Source organism: Streptopelia decaocto, assembly GCF_964273445.1.
Source record: "Streptopelia decaocto genome assembly, chromosome: 7".
In the NCBI taxonomy this organism is placed as follows: domain Eukaryota; kingdom Metazoa; phylum Chordata; class Aves; order Columbiformes; family Columbidae; genus Streptopelia; species Streptopelia decaocto.
In genome coordinates, this window is record NC_138661.1 from 25,497,599 (window position 1) to 25,517,198 (window position 19,600).

General features: G+C 42.1%; 2 protein-coding genes across 6 annotated transcripts in view; one reads left to right on the plus strand and one right to left on the minus strand.

The window, feature by feature from the left end:
* On the minus strand, positions 1-11,709 carry BBOF1 (basal body orientation factor 1; the record flags this gene model as incomplete). Its single annotated transcript, XM_082058361.1, is given in 11 exon segments — positions 1-135; positions 1,303-1,407; positions 2,846-3,345; positions 3,504-3,665; positions 3,759-3,903; positions 4,308-4,378; positions 5,915-6,058; positions 7,873-8,086; positions 8,637-9,225; positions 9,228-9,405; positions 11,671-11,709. Coding segments are annotated over 11 exon segments (2,220 nt in total). The 3' UTR covers positions 1-62.
* ENTPD5 (ectonucleoside triphosphate diphosphohydrolase 5 (inactive)) overlaps positions 9,570-19,600 on the plus strand; it is a 24,892-nt gene continuing 14,861 nt past the window's right edge. Inside the window, exons 1-6 of one of the 5 annotated variants that reach the window (XM_082058454.1) lie at positions 9,570-9,627; positions 10,380-14,439; positions 14,918-15,195; positions 16,434-16,513; positions 18,512-18,655; positions 19,033-19,108. In XM_082058454.1, the coding sequence (XP_081914580.1) occupies positions 14,979-15,195; positions 16,434-16,513; positions 18,512-18,655; positions 19,033-19,108 (517 nt within the window). In that variant the 5' untranslated portion in view covers positions 9,570-9,627; positions 10,380-14,439; positions 14,918-14,978. Of the gene's footprint in view, positions 9,628-10,080; positions 10,101-10,138; positions 14,440-14,917; positions 15,196-16,433; positions 16,514-18,511; positions 18,656-19,032; positions 19,109-19,600 lie in introns of those variants that run through there. The other 4 variants (XM_082058457.1, XM_082058456.1, XM_082058458.1 and 1 more) reach the window with 4 other exon arrangements.

Sequence of the window (19,600 nt, forward strand, 5' to 3'; positions counted from 1 at the left end):
GCATCCATTTATATATAACCAGGACTGCAGAGATGTTAGATAGTGTGGTATAATTTATTATCCTACCCATTTTTGCTTTCTTCTTTAATATCGTTAGGAGCTGGAGCTGAAGAAGACAAAACTCTGGGGTATTTCCTGTGAGGAAGACACAAGAGCAAAGTAATCTCATCTAATGGCGATTTATGCTCAACCAGATTTCTAATTCCACACCAAACTTGCTTTCTGAGCTGAACAGCAAGCAAGAAATGCCAGGGCATCTAAGCTGCTGCAGCACCCTCTTAAAAATCAGCACTATGAACCAAACACAAGTTCAGTTTACTTGGAATTGTGTATTTTGTGGCAAAATCATTACAATTAGAATAAGGAAAAACAAACAAACAAAGTTTTTTAAAAAAACTACGTTTAATTATAACTCAACTTAAGTGTTTGTATTCTATTCCTCAAGCTTTATGCGTGCTCTTGTATGGTAGCAAATACTGATAAAAGGAGTTAAATCCATCCATAAATTGGAACCATAAAAGCTAATGGATTAATCATTTAATTATACATTTCTTACTTCCGCTGTAATAACCTTAACAAAATTTGCTAAAATTTCATTAATGTAACTTTTGTTAACAAAATTTAAATTTAATTTTTTAAAAGTAAATAAATTATTTTAACTGATATTCCACTCTAAGCATTAAGTCTCCCCAAGCTACATTAAAAATCACAGCATTTTAGTTTTCTCTTTGGACCCTCTTATGCCCTCATTCACAGCTTATAATTAACACTTTACATTTCCAGTGCAAGCCGTATTTTAGGTATCTCTGAAGTCATGCTCCCAAGTTCTTATGCAGACAGCAATGAGCCATAGAGTAAGTGCACCTTTAATACTTTTCAAACTGGGCATATTGCTTTACTGTACACTTATTAAAAGGAAATGTATGTGGTGAATGCTACTGCCACAATATACATTATTTAGTTGTTTGGTAAATATGGATAGGCATCCATTAATGACTGAACAAAATTAATGCTACTGCACTTCTCTCTTCCTCAGCACAACCAAAATTTACTTCCACTTGCTTCCACAAAGATCCAACAGCATAGTCTAGTGCATGTCCAAAATTAGTATATAGTATATAAACTTTTTCAGAAGGTTAAGTCAGCTTTTTCAAAATGTTAAAGTGCCTCACACCAAGCCACATGGTTAGCTAGATTCTTATGTTAGATTCAGTTTCTTGGAATGCCTAGACCTGGAGTTATTAGCCCTGCTTCTGGAACAGGCAAGTTCAGCATTCACCTAGTGAAGAAACAGAATATTACCATTGATTTCTGCCATTCATTTTGGCAAAAAGCAATCGCAGAACACGTTCTTTTTGTTCCCATGTCAATTCACTGATATCCACTTTTTCAAACTGGATTGTTTCCCTGAAAAACACAGAAAAGATCAACACATTATAAGAAAATTTCAAAGACATACCTCTCGTGGATTTTCTAAGTGTACAACAGGTTTTAAATTCTAGCTCCGTATTGCTCTTGTTCAGCTATTCATAGCATATAAACTAAAAAACTAAATCTGAGCACACAGTGCTGTCTTTTTGACTTTTGAATCTATGGCTCTCAAAACTAAGTAGAATAAAACCAGTGATTTCTGTTACACATGTAGTGGTTATAAATACTGGGAGGGTCAGTACTAACATGTATTGGTTTCAAGTACGTTGTCCTTTCTTTGCTTCTCTTGTTGACACATAAAAGATTCAACACGTACAACCAGTTTTCAATCTCAGTTCCAGTCTCCACCGTCTCTCGCTCCAAGGAGAAGCTTCCTTAGATCTCAGTAACTACTTTGGCCTCTATTTTTTCATGAAGTGTTTCTGCTGTACCATTTTTGAGATATAACCTGGACTGAACAAAGTATTCTGACTCCGTGCTGCTGAATCACCCAATAGCCAATGCATACTAAGCAAACATTTCACTTGTGAGTAGGATAATTTTGATCTCTCATCAAAGAGGCATACAAGCTGCAGCTATGGGCGTCCTTAACTCTGGCTTAAAATCCAAGCGCCTGGACACTGCTCCAGTTTGTAGGCACAGATCTGTAGCAGGAGGAGACCCATAATCCTGACCACCGCAGCACGTGTAGCCCTAATTCAAACTAAGCTGCCTCCTAATACAAATTCTGAAATACTACACTTATTTTATTCGCTATAAAAGGTAATCCTGTCACAGTACTATACCGCATGTGATCTTATTTTTATATGTCAGTGTCTATTTCATGTAATGGCTGGTTCTTAGATTATAATTAAGTTTGAAGAAAACAGCTTTTGAAAGCACAATGCAAAGCAGGGGCTTCTGACATATGGAAGAACACTTGAAAAAAACCTGGATGTTTCTGTTAAAATGATCAGCAACATAGTAAAGAGCTGTTAGCATCTTATTTGTAATTTTTAGGCTTCAGTGTTTGTAGCTTACTGGAGTGAGTAAAAAAGCAAAAGAGCAATCCAGAAGAGCAATGCCTATAAAACCAAAAATATTAGAAAAGCAACAATAATTATGAAAAGGAAGCTGCAGAAGCACATCTATACTGTCAGTTCTATACCAAATTCCACAGCACATGACAGAATATGCAAAAAATTCTTTAAAGCTAATTTTTAATTTAATCAATAAAAATAATGACCAAAAAGTGATAGCCTGGTTGAAATGAAGTTCCCGTAAAGTCATTACTAATTGATAGGATATTACACTTCGTACAGTTATTCTCACAACAGAAGCCTCCACAAGCATTCCAAATCTAGGCAATATTATTACATAAAGAGTTTTTCAGGTGTGCTAGGAAGATAGACACTAGTTTTTGATGTTTCAATACCAGTAGCACTTCTCTGCTTCCTCTAGGTCTCTGTACACACTATTTGTGCTGTTTATGTTGCTTTTGAATGTTTTGATTTTGGGAAATTCTTCCTTCCCTGCACATGCCTCCATCATTTTTCTGTAATAGGCAGTTTGGGCCTTTTTCTTATAGTGTTTTCTACTGGATATGATCTCCTGCTTCACATGTTCCAGAGCATCTAGAAAGAACCTTTCCACCTCGGTCCTCTCATTTAAGATATTCCGGGCTAGTTTCTTCACTCGGTTCATCTCCCGATCCTTCATTTCTAGTAGTTGCTGCAGTTTCTTGATCTCCACCATGCTTGCCTGGTTTTCTATCAGTGTCTGCTGCTGTGTTTTCTGAGTCTCTCTCACAGATTCTCCAGTCATGCAACTTAAGGCCCTCTCCAGCTTTTCCACTTTACGTTGCAGATCTCCAATCTGTGCTTTCTGGTGATTAATCTGCAGGATCTTTTTTCGAATCAAACCCTCGTTGTTTTCCTAAAAGATTAGAAGAAATTATTTGGGCTTTTATTTCATTTGCACCAAATCTGGAGTTTGTTTGTTTGCTTTTTCCCCCAACACTGACAATGTAGTAAACATGCTGGCACCTTCACATTGGAAAGTGAATGCTTCTCTGGGATTAGGTTTTTGTTTACCAGATAATCCAGATAAAGAAGGCTTGGTATGTAGTATACATTGCCAAGGGACTTATTCTTAATGGGGTAGCATAGGAAACCCTTCCTTCTTTCTCTTCCATAATTAAGACACAGTAAGAGCTGTTCTTCAGACAACTCCCAACTCAGTAACTGCAGAGGCATCTGACCAGAGAGAGGTTAGTTGCAGTAAATCCTGTATCCAGAAGTATCCCTTCCTGGAGGAGAATGAAACAGAATTAAAACCAGACCACAAACCTTCTCCTGTAACAGAAGAGTTTTGTCCTCTTCTAACTTCTGATTGATTTTCTCCAATTCCATTGTCTCTTTCAGCTGGTAAGCAAATGCACCATGAAGACCAACATTTTCCTTAAACACGTCTCTCCCAGGGCTGTTCAGCTGCCTGTACAGGGGGAAACAAAATCCAAGAGCTTTAATCATGGCCTTTATTGCTTTTTTTTTTTAATTAAAATCAGTATCAGTGTCCTAAATTCAGAGCTAAGCTGTAAAATTATTACAGGTCTGTACCAAATTTTTATAGCTTTGCTTCTAGTCTGGACTGGGAAAATGAAGAAAACAGTGGTACCATTGTGATAATACTTCCTCCAGTTCTCTGGAACCAGGACGAGTCTTACAGATTAAAGGTAAGTGCTGACATCATCTTGACATTTGAAATACAAAAACAGCCTAGGTCATTACTGATTTTGCCCCTCAAAGCCCATATAGTAACATGAGCAACTCCTTATTTGGAACACAGTGTTAAATGGTTTTGAAAAGCAATAAAAAGGAAAAGCAAGTGTATCTTACAAAACAGTCTCACACTGGGTGGTCTCTGCCATCATTATTTGCTTTTTGTCAACAACTTCTTCTGGTCTTATCTAAAAGGGAGAAAAGTCTGTTTAAATTTTGCATGAGACCTGTTGCACTGAAGTTAAATCACAGTGTAAATTCTAAAATCACACCCACGGTTTCCAGCTCACTCAGCTTCTTGCTACAGAAACAATGAACCTCTTGAGGGCACTGAAGTTCCTGATGGAAGTGGAGAATGGCACCTTTCTTGGATTCTGACATCCCATGTTTTTCACTGGAAAACTGCAGCTAGCCTCCAACTCATTCATCATACTTGTGTTGGCACGGGAAATTTTAAAACACTCCGTAAAGAAATGTGAAAACTACATAAACCAGAATAGTCAGTGGGAGAAACAATTTTGTCCTAATAAAAGTTTAACTGTCTGTCAATCTTTACCTTTTCTTTGAGAAACCTCCTCTCCAAACTCACAACCATTTACTCATGTCCCCTGTTTGAAACCTCCATAGTTTCTTTTAACTGTGATTAAAAAAATCTTTAATAATGGTGTTCTACTTCAGCCATGTAACTAAAAGCATGGATGTACTCTTCAAGAAGTAATTTGGTAGTCTCTCCTGGCACTGCCTACAGTCTTCATCAAATTTTTACAAAATCTATAAAATGCACTTAACCTTCTTACTCGTATCATTGCTTTGCTTCACCCTCATAGTTCACTTGTGCCCATATTTTCACGTCACAAACATTCACACACATTCCATCAAACCTGTTTAATGCTCAGTTTCAGAAATCTGCTTTACTTTGGCTGTTGATTCAGTCATCAAGATCATTCAAAGTCCAGCGCCTCAAGTGTTCTTTGAAAAATGCCTAACTAGCTCACATTTAATATCCTAGCTTAAAAGCAGCTGTATATTAATAATCAAAATGCTCTTGACCAATCATTTCTCTCCACTGAAAGTATTTAGTGTTGTTTCTAAGCCCCTTCTTCAAACTAAAAAAAAAATTCCTGCAGAGCTGAGTCAGCAAGGCACTTGAATCACTCAAGGCACTTTTTTTCATGTCATCAGTCACCTGGGATACTTTTTTATTCCAGGCAATTCTATATATTTGTATTATAGTTCCAAAGTATCTCTGATTAGGTCATGTGCTGTGTAAGTCCTTAGTGAATGCCAGTCCCTGATTTTACACTCTAAATGGCTTATGTAGTTGAAATAACACTAGCATTCACATCCTAACTGAGCTGACTATCAAGAAATCAGTCAAACTTACACTGCTTATAGTCAATTGCTAGTTCATCCATATATATCTTTAAAGTGTGTACTAGATACTCTAGTCCATCCACATATATGTTTGCATGATTACATGTTACTGTGCAAAAAAAAAGGAAAACAACCCTGCAGCACCGGACCATTACAGAAAGTGAGTTCTGGCTGCAGAACTTGCATTTTATCAGCTTAGGGCTTTTCCTCACTCTCTGTAAACTGTAAAGAAACAATTCAGTAGATCAGCCATGTCTGTTCTCCTCTCCTCCCAAATTCTATGTCGTCATGCAGACAGAGAAGTTGCTTTTTAAATAAATATTGCAAACATGTATTTATGACAAACTTACATCTTCCAGCTCTTTTTCCACAGCTGCCATCTCCCTGCGGAACTCCTTTATTGATTCCAGTTCTAAGTGGATTTGGCCAATTTCTCCAACCTTTTTCTGAAATTTCTCTTCCAGTTCTTTTATTTGTTGGACATAATAGTCTGCCTGCAAAACAGAAATTCTTAATAAGAAGAAAGCAAAATTAAAAAAAACAATCATGAAACATTGTAACAAAACACAGAGCACACAGAACTGGATGTCTGAAATTATGCCAAGCTGCAGTGCTTTAAAAAACACAAGGAATTAAGAAATGCTGCAAACTCAGCAGAAGCTACCCTCCAGTGAAATAAGAGGTCTAGAAATGAATAGTAAGTATAAAACAATGACCATAATATCATGGTATTAGGTTTGCATCACAAGGTTTTAGTAGTAGGGGAGCTACAGGGGTGGCTTCTGTGAGAAGCTGCTAAAAGCTTCCCCCATGTCCAACAGAGCCAACACCAGCTGGATCCAAGATGGACCCATTGCTGGACAAGGCCAAGCCCATCAGTGACAGTGGTAGCACCTCTGGGATAAGAAGGGGAAAAAAAACCTGCGCAACAGGAGCAGAAGAGGAGTGAGAATACGTGAGAGGAACAGCTGTGCAGACACCAAGGCCAGTGAAGGAGGAGGGCAGGAGGTGCTCCAGGTGCCAGGGCACAGATTCCCCTGCAGCCCGTGGTGCAGCCCATGGTGAGGTCAGCTGTCCCCTGCAGCCCATGGAGGCCCACGGTGGAGCAGAGACCCACCTGCAGCCTGTGGAAGACCCCACACCAAAGCAGGTAGATGCCCAAAGGCTGTGACCCCATGGGAAACCTGCACAGGAGCAGGCTCCTGGTAGGACCTGTGGCCCCATGGAGAGAGGAGCCCACGCTGGAGCAGTCTGTTCCTGAAGGGCTGCACTGTGTGGAAGGCACCTACGCTGGAGCAGTTCATGAACAACTCCAGCCTGTGGGAAGGACCCACATTGGAAAAGTTCCTGGAGGACTGTCTCCCATGGGATGGACCCCACACTGGAGCAGGGCAAGAGTGTGAGCAGTACTCCCCCTGAGGAAGAGCAGCAGAGACAACATGCGATGAACTGACTGCAACCCCCATTCCTGCCCCCTGTGCCACTCTGGTGGAGGAAGTAGAGAAACCAGGAGTGAAGTTGAGCCCAAGAAGAAGGGAGGGGTGAGGGGAAGGTATTTTAAGATTTGTTTTTATTTCTCATTATCCTACTCTGATTTGATTGGTAATAAACTAAATTAATTTCCCCAAGTTGAGTCTGTTTTGCCTGTGATGGTAATTACTGAGTAATCTCCCTGTCCTTGACTTGACCCACAAACCTTTCATCGTATTTTTCCTCCCCTTGTCCAGCTGAAGAGGGGAGTGATAGAGCAGCTTGGTGGGCACCTGGAGCCTAAACAAGGCCAACCCACTACAACTGTGGCCTTTTCTGCTCTTTATAATCTGAGAGCTAGAGAAAGTTCCTTGTGGAGTCTGCTTGCTGGGAGCTGTCTTAAAGCACAGACAAGCACGGTTCTGTTTCTTATTGAAGCCGGATTAACAGATAATAGTTTTCTCAGCTCTTTTTAAGAATTCTTGGTTCAACAGTAGTGAAGGACAGAGAACTAGAAAATAATCCAAAGTATTGTTTATCTCAGTAAAAATGAAACATGTTTTTGCTCTGCCTCTGGCCTCGCCGTTACCCAGCTGGTTCCTAATACTGTTTCAGATGCTATAAAATATTACTACTACTCTCTGAAATAATACTATTTCATGGGATAACTCCCACATCACCATTATTTTTTTCAAGTTCTTTCTTCATGCACTATTTTTGCATCAAATCCTGTAACAGTTAACTGCCCTAGCTTGTTCCTCATACTAAAATCAGAACCACTTTTCAGCCTGCTCAGAAGACCCTGCTGTTCTGAGGACAAAGAGAAAAGTTAATTCACCAGCTTTTTCCTATCTTCTTGAGCTTTCTGTTTCAAATCAATCAGCTCCTGCTTCAGTTTCCCAATCTGTGAAAAGAAATCAAGAAACAGTAACTGTGAAGATGGAAAAAAAAGTATCCTTGCTGTGCTCTTTTCTAATTTAATCATGAGTAGACACAAAGAGGGGAAAGGTCCCTCATTTGCAGTGTTCAGGTCAATTAAACCATGTTTAAAACTGTTTTATTTGTGTTAAGCATATGAAATAATGTAAGCTTGAACTATAAAAATCCACACGTATTAGATACAAACAGGTCTGTGACTCTACTAAAGAATTAAAACTATGTGGATAGAGGGTTTTCTTCCTCACTGTTTTGGATAGTGGTGCAGTGTTAGAGAACCAGTATAGAAAAGGAGAAAAGAAAGACAGATGTATAGAGAAAAACAGGCAGTTGGGAAAAGGTCTGAGTAAGATCATCTGTACTGGATAGGCCAAAAGAAAACTGTGGGATGTGAGCAAGAAAATTGTCTCCTACCATTTGACCTCACCTGGAGATCAGAGCTTTGTAATTTTTTTTTTATTTAATACATAGGATATTAAAATAATGCAATTTTAGTTTCCATTTTCAACTTCTTTTTCTAACTGAAAAAGGGTTTTGCTTGGTATTTGGACTTAGAAAAGCAGGAATACGACTAAAGTGAAATCTGTGACAGAGGAAATGGAAGCTACAGTGTAGGGCTTCATTTCCTGCCTTGCGTTCTGAGTTTGGATCCGTTTTCTCTAAAACCTTCTCCAGGTGGCTGAAATCAGCTGATTCCCCCTCAGCTTTGTCTTTTTTTCAAGCTGGAAAAAAACCGCTTCAGCCTCTTCTTGTACATCATGTGAAGAGCCCACTCGGTGCCCTTCTCCTGAATTCATTGCGGTGTATCGCGCTCTCCCTCGTGCTGAGGGGGAGCAAACCCGGACGCCGTGTGCGGGAGCAGGTCCCACGCAGGGAGGGCACCAGCCCTCGCAGCCCCGCCCGCCAGGAGCCGTCGCGCCACGAGGGGGCGCTGCTGCCCCGCATGTCTCCGCTCCGCGCTGCGGGCCGGGCACCGGGTGCGGGCCGCCCGCCTCTATCTGTGGCCGCAGGCACCGGGGAGGGGGGCAGGATCTGCCGCTGGGTGTTTTGCTCCAGGCGGCTGCACACCGGGAAGCTGCGGAGGCCGCGGGGGAGAGGGGCCTGCCCCGCTGCGCGCACACCTCCTCCGCCTTCTCCTGGCCGTGCTTCGCGCGGGCGGCCATCACGGCCGCCGCCTCCCTCCCCGCGTCTTGCCGCCGCAGCAGCAGCTCCGCGTTGCTCCTGGCCAGCCGGCGGGTGGCTTCGCGGTACTCGGCCTGGACGCCTCGGTCGCCGCCGGCCGATCCTCCCACAACGCCGCGGCGACCTCCTCCCCCTTCTCTTCAGACACCCAGGCCGCCTGCCCCGCCACCGTCGGCCTGCGGGAGGGGGAAGAGCCGCCGCAGCGGAGCGACCAACGCGCAACCACCACCCCCCCCCGCCACAGCCGCTGCGTCTCCACGGCAACCCGCCTCGCTCGTCATGACGGAGGCCCCGCCCCGTTGCCTCGGGTACCGGCCGCGCGCGGCTGCCTGTTCCTATGGAAACCAGATAGCGCGCCTTCCCCCCCTCCCCCCCCCGGCGACGTGCAACTCACGCGACGGGTCCGTCACGTGTGCGCGCTGACGTGACGCGCAGGACCGGCGAGATGTGGCGCCGCCAGCGCTCCGAGCGACCGGTGAGCGCGCGCAGCGGCGGGGGCGGGGGGAGGTGTGTGACAGCGCCGCCCTGCCATGGCAACCGCGCCCCTGCCCGCCGCCCCGCCCGCCGCCCTGTGCCAGCGGGATCCGGGACGCGGGGCTGCCGCCGTCCTGCCGGGTGCGGCGGAGGAGCGGGCAGACAGCCGCTCCCAGGCTGGGTTATTCCCCCCCCGCCAAGCCTGTGCCCGTTCCGGCGTCCCGGGAGGGAGCTCCGCTGGGGTGTGACGGCGGGGGGGCGTCAGGGAGCGGTGTGACACCCGAGGAGCCGGCGGCGTTTCCGTTACTCCGCGGCGCTGCCGGCTGGGGCGGGCAGAAGGACGCGCTGTGCTGATCGCGTCACAGCTGTGGGTGGCTGCTGAGGAGGGAACACGAGTATCAGTGCTCACTGTCACCGTCCCGGCTGCGGGCAGAGCCGCGGGATCCGGGCGCCGGGCTGGCCGCCGCCGCCGGGGTACGGCGGGGAGCGCGGGGAGGTTTGCTTGGGGAGAGCAGATGAAGGCGGGGAAATTATTTGAGGCGTGCTCAGTGTAGGGGTTGGGTTGCGGCTGCTTGACGTGGAGAAAGGGAGAATGCTTTGGCGATGAGGTGTGTAAAAGTTAAGGCAGCGAGGTTTGGGGAAGCGCTGACGCGGTGCCCGCTCCGGGTTGTTACCCTTGGTGAAGCTCTGGTGAAGCTTTCAGGGCGCACAGCTGGCAGCGTCCTGCTGACATTTGCCCTGATTTCTCCCCAGGCTCAGACTGAAGCAAAATCTCCCTGCACCCAGAATCTCCCTGCACCCAAAATCTGTTTTCTGAGAATACGGGTTGACCCTACAAAAGATGTTCTTTGCAGCCCCTGCAGGTCTGCAGTTTTGGGCAGCTGTCAAGTGACGCCCCCCGACACCCCGCAGGACGGTAACGCCGGCGGCTCTTGCGAAGCCGTCTGGCGATAGTTGAATAGGAAAGCTGAAAACCTACTTGGTCAGAAGTCAGAATAAATAAATAATGTGTATTTGGAACCTCAGTACCGGGACAAGATTAAAACTGCTGATAACACGTGTTTGTGAGTTCGTTCTATTTTTTTTTTCCTAACGTTTAAAGCTCTAGATAGAGAATTTTACCGAAAAAGTATGTGTTCAAAGAATATCAGGCCACTGTCTTTATGGAGATGCTGGGAAATTCTGCCAATAAACTCAATTATTCTTTCTATCATGATTTTTAAACGTACTTTTAAGAAGCCTAAATTTTTGTCAAAACAATTCAAGAAGGTGGGGTTTTTTTCACTAATTAAAAAATAAGTCCAGAAAAAATGTAATGACTTTTTGTTTCTGGAAAAAATGAGGTAAAAATATATTTGTCTAGTCATGAGCAATAAGTGTAAAAGCTGCTCACCTGTGAAACAGATCTTGTTACCATAAGAGCTGCTCATCTGGTAAATAGATTTTGTTGCTGTTTTAGTGCAGAAAATAGACTTTCCATTCTCAATATTTTTTGTGTGCTTGAGCAATAAATAACAATATTAACTGAATTACATAACTCATCTATTTTGTTAACTAACCTATTTGTCTCAATATTTATATATTGTAAATATTTCTAATTATTTTCTAATAATTTTCTTTATATCCAAACATTTCCTAATAATATTTTATGAAACAGAAGTTCTTGTGTATCTCAGATACACTGCTTTTCCTTCCTCTCAGATGAGACAGATTCCTTTTTACAGGGAGATGCTCCTGGTGCTGTGGTGTGGGTTTTGCATGGGTTTTTTTGTCAGAAATATTCAAGAATGTGGGTGAGACTTTCTTGTCTTGAAAATTACCAGTGTTTCTGTGTATGGTGAACTCTAAGTAAGGTTGTGTTTTGCTGTCTTAAGGTTTCTTATTATTATCCCGGAATTGTTTTTACTTTTTTTGTTTAAGGAGAGTTTGGGTGGTGATTTTTCTTTTCTTCCTATTAATGCTTTCAGTCCGGGTAGTATCTGTGCAGCATCCCGGTATTTTTTGATCGTACAGTCTGCGCAGTCTGTGTAAATGTTTTACTAACTTGTTGAACTCTGTTAACTTTCAACTTCTTGAACTTCATCCCATGTAATTATCTGAGTGTGTTTCACTGCTTGTGTTGGGCAATGATAAACTCAGATTTGAATAAAGCAACTCGACTGATATTTTGTGTGCTTCCATGACCTTGTAATTTGTCTAATACATAGTCCACTCCTACTAGCTGAAAGCGAAGGTGAAGTAGAGAAGTGCAGGCTCAGTGTCTCTTGTCGCAGTGCTCCAAAGTGGTTTTTGTTAGGAGTCTCTGGCATGGAATAGCTGTTGCTTCCGTCCTGCTTCAGGTGTGTGCCTAACAGACTCACGATTGAGGTTGGTTATTACTGCTCATTTATAAAGGCAGTAACTGGAGCCTGCTGATGGTGATCTGTGTGTTTTACCTGCTGAACTGCTTGCTAATATTAATGAACTTGTGCTCGTATTACTGTTACTCTGTTTACTCCTTTCTGTTTGTTGTTAATTTTATTCATCCTCTTGTATTCTGATAGCAGCTAGGATTTTAAGAGGAACTCTTCTGGAAATATTTTTCCTTCTCAGTAACTAATCTCTTGTCTACCTCTACTCTAATTCTTTTTCTTCCATTCTTTTTTCTGACGGGCTCTTTCCAAATACCTTTTCTGTTGCTATTTCTGTTATGCTCTGCCAATTTCCCTCACTTGTCTCTGATTTCTTACTTTCCTCATCTATTTTTATGCTTCTCGTGGACACTGTTTTTTGCTAGTGCACTTGATTACATGGTCTTCACCACTCATCAAAGAGGCTCAATGTGCTTTTTCCTTTCTTAACGAGGGTGGAGAAAAATAAAGTCCCGAAGTGGTGGTTTGTTGTTGCGTTTTTTTGTCCTTATGAGGTGGAGAGGAAAAATGTCAGGGGAGAAGCAGAGAACAGAAAGCGTATAAAGGTGGTGGATATCTGAGAAGGGATAGAGAAGAGCAGCTTAATGAGGGAGTGTTTCATGGGAGGCTAAAGCTAATCCACTGTTCGATCTGGCAAGAAAAGTACGTGCTTGTGGTGGTGGTTGCTCAGATATTTTCAAATCATTGGAGATTCTGAGGCTTGCATAAGTGTCAGATGTGCAATTTGTAATAGGACTCTGGAGTTTGTTCTTAAGGCAGATGCTTGGGTTGTATTTGTGGTTGTTTGGTAAGCAAAATCCTTACATTGCATGAGAATAACAACACCTCTTCTGACCTGCTTGGAAGGCAGCACTCATTAGTGTGCCTTATGTTCTATTAAAACAGCATAGCTTCTTAGATTTTCAGTAGACCTCCTTGCTATGATGAAGCAAACATGGGGGATGCCAGCTGCATCTTAGTACAAATCCATAGCTATGAAGCTGCCAAACAGCTCAGCACATTTCATGAACCCGCTTCAGGATAGAACTTTTCAGTTGTTACAGTTTAGAACTAGGTTTTTACTCATTTCCACGTAAAATGTGAATGCTTTAGAAACCATTAGAGTTGGAGTTGATCCGTCACAGGGAGTGGCCAGTGCTATTGCCCATTTGTAGAATCATAAAGTCATTTCTTCCTCTTCTCAGAGTGGACTTATAGGGCAGATGGGTCAAGAGCTTGTGCTTCTGTCTGCAGTGCTCTGCATTTACTAGGAACAGGAGAATACGAATAAAGGCCACAGAAGAGAGCCATGGTTACCCATCTGCAGTGGGCTGTGCATTTTGTTTGCCTTGGAGATAGCTGGACACTTGCGTGAGTTAGACACTTGAATGACCCAATGTGACATTGTTTTCTGAAAACAGGTGAAAGTTAATATCACTTTACTGTAACTGCGGACAAAGGTGGAAATAATAAAAGTTGTACAAGGGCTTAATCTGGGATGAAAGGTAGTGGAGGATAAGTGAGTTCTTTGGGCGTGGGAGGAAGGTGTGTGGAAATAGAGACTGTGGCAGGTTCACACAGAAAGGAAGGGGAGAGGTTAGGATATGAGGAATGAATAAATGTAGGATAGAGGTGACAAAGATTTCAAGAGAGTGAATGTAGTGGGGCTGAGCAGATCACTAAAAGGCAATAAAATGTGAGGAGTAGAGGTGAGTGAGGGTCTCAGGCAGAGCAGATGAACAGGCATATGAAACAGAATATTCAGTACTGTGGGTGGGTGGATGTGTTGCCAAGTGTCTGGAGAACGACAAAGAGCTGTTTGCACCTTCTGTATGTTGAGTGCTCCTGCATATATCAACACAGACGGTACTGCATATGGTGTGGCATCTGGCCACATGCTCTTTTCTGCTGTTAAAATGCAAATAACAACCATAGCTATATATTCTTCTTCTTTTTACCTGGGCACCTAATGAACCCTATCATTTCTGTGCCCTTATCTTTCCTTTACTAGCATTTCTTAGGAAAAAAAATGCAAAGAGATATGTGTTAACAGAAGGAAGGTGTAGTTGTTGTGTCTTGATATCCAGTACTGCATCACACACCTTTGGGGCCTTGGCTTATTGACGCTGTTGTTAGAAGCTGTGTCAGCAACCTCTGTGTTCAGGGCAACTGGTCTAGGGGTTTTATTGAAGTTTTTTGTAATTCTGAAAATGAAAGCTGTGCCAGGAGAAAATGATGAAAAAACCAAAATGAAGACAGAAAGGAGAAGTATGAAAAATACTGAGAGGCAAAGCCCAGGTGAACCTGATGTCAGTCGCTTTTGTGCAACATGGGTGTTTCTTGGGGATGAGGATGCTACTGGAAGGACATGCCCTCACTCTCTCTCTATGCTGATCTCTCCCAGCAGCTGTTCTTAGCCCGAGGTAAAATTCTCTTTGTTTGTGACTCTGAATCACACTTGTGTTCTGCCATAGCATCTCAAGTGTGTAAATGTTAGGGCAAAGCAGTTTTGCCCTGAGCTCCACTTTGATGATACTTCTTCTCAGATAACATTTGGACTTTTTGGAGGTTCTGGGGACTATAAGTGTTGAGAACCTTCAAGCCAAACTAGGTTTAAAAAATATCTAAATAAAGTCAAAACTAGAATACTGGTGAGCAAACTACTTTAACTCTTCTGCATTTGGGAAGTGGAGAAATCTTTATTCTGAAAGAACAAATTGCTTAGATGCAGTTGTAGCACTAGTGCAGTAAATCACAGCTTTTGGATGAGGTGTTGAAAAACATGTAAAGGGCAGAATATATGTATACAGAGTGTTTTGGTTTGTTTTGATTTTTTCTTCTCTATAGACTTTTTAAGGAAAGGGCTCTTGGTAATTTCCCTTCCTGCGTTTTTCTCTACAGAACCTACTGCACCTCTTTGATTGCTGATCCGTGCTTGACTGCCTCAAGGGTTCCTGGCAAGATGGCATCTTCCAGACTTCCCATCCTTCTAGCACTGGCATTTTCCTCTTTGTCCTTTGTTCTTTCCCATTCAAACAGGGAGATGTGGTTTAAGTATTTCTTTCCACCTAACGTGTGCCCTATAGATGCCAAAGCAAACACTTTTTACGGCATAATGTTTGACGCAGGAAGCACTGGAACCCGGATTCACATTTACACGTTTGTGCAAAAGAGCCCAGGTAAGACCCTGTGCACTTGGATCATGTTGACTTAGGTGCCTACTTCCCAAAAGAGATTATTTTTTCCAACACAGCATTTGGGAACAACTGAAGATTTCTACAATTTGTCCTTTAAATGATTCTCTGGCAGATTATTATTGTCCATTTGTGGTGGTGTTTTGCTGCGCAAATATTGTTTTTGTAGATATTTTGAAACTCAGAGGTTTAGTTCTGGATATACTGGAGAGTTCTGAATTTTCAAATATTTTTATCTATGCAGCTGTTTAAAGGAATGTCTCATTGAGTTGGAAAGAGGCTTACGCTGTTTCTGTCTAGTTGCACATTACCTCGAATATCAAGAGATACTTAAATTCTGCATAGATTATATGTCACGTTTTGTAGCAAATTAAAACCAGTAAATTAAAGAGTTATAAGCACAGAAGGTCTAGGCCATTTCCAGGAGAACTCCTGTGCGCAGATGCTCCACACTCCAGTGTATCTGTTGCTGTGCAGAGGTGCCCGAATCGGCTGGACACGCAACAGGATTGAAGAGGGTGAATTAGCTTGGGAACAGTGAGCCAGCAAATCTGCAGAGGTTGAAGGCTGCTTTGTGGAACTCAGCTAATAAGCCCTCAGGGCCACTCACAGTACCTATGTGGCTTCACATGTTTTCAACTTGTGTTTGGAAGGACTGGTACAATGTCCAGCTCTGACAGACTTGGCCTGGCCTGTAAGATGCAATACTTGGGGTTGGCTTCTAGACCCAAGCTGCTCTGGGAGCAATGGTCACACTGGTTTGGCTTTGCAGCCAAATTCTTGAGCCCAGTCAGCTCTGTTCTCTGTGAGTTGGATGAATCACCTAAAGATAATCAGAAGTTGATTGTGTATGTCTTAATATGCATTAGTATTTCACAATTAGCTTGGGGGCAGAAAGGGAAGGAAATTTTATTAAGATTAGGCAACAGTCATACCGTGTTACTGTAACTGTTTGTAGTTCACAAATACAAAATGAACGTACCTCTAATTATAACAATGTGTTCTTAATAAATCGTTTGTGAACTTGGAGGGTATGGGGGCAACATTCTATTAAACATGTTCCTGAAGCAAAGGTGCAGTTCTTGTTTTGGGAGGGGAATAATATTGTTTGCAAGGAGAAATCAAGGACAGTCACTTTACAAGGGTTGCAGACAACCTTTTGAAACTAAAGAAAAAGATTTGAGTTGGTTTTGACTGTTTCATTTAATGTTTTGTTTGTGTAGAAAACCTTCCAGAGTTGGAAGGGGAAATCTTCGAGTCTGTGAAGCCAGGTCTTTCTGCATATGCCGATCAGCCTGAAAAGGTAAAGCTCTCCTTCATTCCCCATGAGTGGGTCCTGCTTCTACTAGAGTCAGCTGGACTCTGTCATCAGTTCAAGTATTACTAATTATAATTGCAGAGAGTCAACAAAAAAATGTAAAGGTTCTACTGCTGCCTCTCCAAACCTGTTGCTCTACTTTTGTGAGTTAATTTGTACACAGTGAAAAGGGAGCTGTTATTTTACATATTTCTTCAACAGAACAATGGCTTGATTAATTCCTTAAATGCTATGTATAAATAGACTATATGCTTTTGAGAATTTCAAAGATGCTGTGATTTTTTTCCCTCTAGCAGCATCCATATTCAATTATTATTTCCCCTATAGCTACCCCAAATATGAGTAAATATATGTTCCTATCTCATTTACTAAAAATATTCTCAGTTTTTTTCATTTGGTTGAAATTTTCAGTTCTGATCACAGTTCAAAATGGGCATATTTTGTTTTGACTTGTTTAGTTTAGAAGTAAGGGGTTAAGACTGAGAAGATCTTTTTTAGCCACATTACACTGACAAGCAAAGAGGGTTCATTTCTGTGACTCCTAAAAATGTTTCTCTGTGTGTGTATAGTCAGATCTACAAAAGTTAATTTTTTTAATAACTTATGGAGAAGGGGAAGAATAAAGATGCAGTTAGCAGGTGTAGTCAGGCCTTAATATTTATTTAAGTGTATTCTCTGCTTCTATCATCAGACTTCCAATAATTTGTTTGATTCTTTGCTGTTATCTTTGGAATTGTGGCTTGAAAGTCAGTGCTTGGTGATAACATGTGACTTGCTTCAGTCATGCTCAATTCAAATAGTTTATTACAGTTTTAGCTGAATAATGGTTTAGGCACAGGCAGTTACTCTTCTACTGCCTCAGGACTTTTGTTGTTTTGTTTGTATACAGAGTTTTTCAAAACACAGTTGGATGGTTCCATCTTCCACAATCAGCTGTATTAATTAACATACAAATTTATGATTTGAGTAAGAAATTGAAGTTAGGTGTCAGTTAGGTGAATTCATGCACAGTACACTCATTCCACACCACTCTATGGGATCAGGAGTCAGAAATATGCAACAGCAGCGAGAGCTAAAATAATCCTGTTGTTGTGATACACAGGGCCAGTGTTGAAGTGAGCAACCATTTTGCAGATCCCCCATGCTGACAGTGAGCTCTCTCACAAGCTAAAGGAGGTGCCAGAGAAATTCTAGATTAGATACTCTATGTGCTTTAGCAGTCTTAGGGTTGGGGGCTGGCATAGGGGGAGTTTTGGGCTTCTCAGGTTGCTCAATTGCATTCAGTGCTACAGGAATTTGAGTGAGAAACTTTAAGGAAGAGTGAATGGCTTTTGGATTTTTTTAAACGTTGGGGTTTCTCCTTATTTCACTAAATTGTCTTGTTTATTGGGTAGGAGATGAGAAAAATTCACCCCAAAAGAAAATGCTAGACATTTCACAGGAGAATGTTTATTGCTAATGCCAAACTGTAATTGTTAGAGCAGTGTAAATAATTGAGAGCCCAGCAATGATGCCTGCACCTCATGTGGTAACCATTCTACAGCTGGAGTTTTAATTACACTAATTGCTGTGGGCACACTGGAATTCTTATATTGCGTTTAGTGAAATCTACCGACATTCCTCCCGACCTTTGCAGCTTCACTCGATAATTCTACCATTCAGTTTCATCATACTGCAAGATGTATAGTCAGATACTCAGTTCTGTCACCTCCCTCCATCCTTTCAAATAACACTTTCCACAAACAATGACATTTCTGTTACCTACGATACATATCTGAATACACTTGTCCTTCCCATGCAGACATGCTCTCTAAGGTTCTTAGGAGCTGTCTAGCACAGTTTATATCCTTATCTTGGGGGTAGGTGAGGTATACTCTGCTGTTGAATACTGGTTTCACTAGCATTGAGGGGGAGTTGAGAGGCCTGTTTTCTGCTGGCATGTAGGAGGAAACCATAAGTAAAACAAGATCTTTTTCCTTTTAGGGTGCTGAAAGCGTCAAAAGATTGCTGGACATGGCCATAGATGCTGTGCCACCTCATCTCTGGAAGAAGACCCCGGTAGTGTTAAAAGCCACAGCTGGACTGCGCTTGCTGTCAGAGGAGAAAGCTCAAGCTCTGCTTTTAGAGGTAATCCTGAGATCTTCTGGATGCACTAATATTGCTCTCTCTGTTTCTTCTTTCATGATTCAGTTATCCATTCTATTTAGCATAAGAGAATTTCATCTGTGGAAAGTGACTGTAATACTGTGATAGCATGAAACTCATGGGCTTTACAGACTTTCTTGTATGGTCTTGAAATGATCTGTCTTGTTGTCGATAAGAGGCATGCAGAGAGAGACCTGCAATACTTGTTTCCTTCTTTCCTGGCCCTTGAAAGAAGAATAATTTTGTCTTCTCCACCCACTTGTCTTATACCGCTGTGGAAAAGAAAACTTTCTCTGTCACCATCAGAGCAGAACAAGACTCTTAAGACCAAGGAATGTAATAATTAATTCTTTCTTCAGGTGAGAGAAGTCTTTGAGGAATCACCGTTTCTTGTGCCAGAGGACAGTGTTAGCATAATGGACGGGTCTTATGAAGGTATGTTTTAGAAGGAGGAAAAAGCAAAAGCAAAAAGGAGTGGTGGAAAGAGAGATGTTTTATGGACATAAGAAGAAAAGTGAAATGTTCACTAAACTGAGGGAAAAAATAAAAGGTTTCTAGCTCTGTTTGAAACAATTGAACCCTGCTTTTATTTGGAGGTGTTAATTACTTGGTCACCTGTTAGGCTACAAATGCAGATACACAAAGAGTTTTATGAGTTAGCTAGATGAAGTTTCATCCAAAACCTTCTGAGGTTCCAGAAGAGGACCTCATCTCAGAAACAGGTATGCAGGCTAACCAGCTGAAGCCTGCTCTTGGAAACTGGTGGGAAAAAGATAGTGTCCACCCCTGAAGGGCTACATGATGATATATGGCAAGCTAGGGAGCTTTTGGAAAGTGCCTGGTAAATTCTGTAATTTCAATATTAAAAATAGTCTATTATGATTAGCTCATCAATTTTTTGAGATAAGCTTGGAAGCATTGGGCATA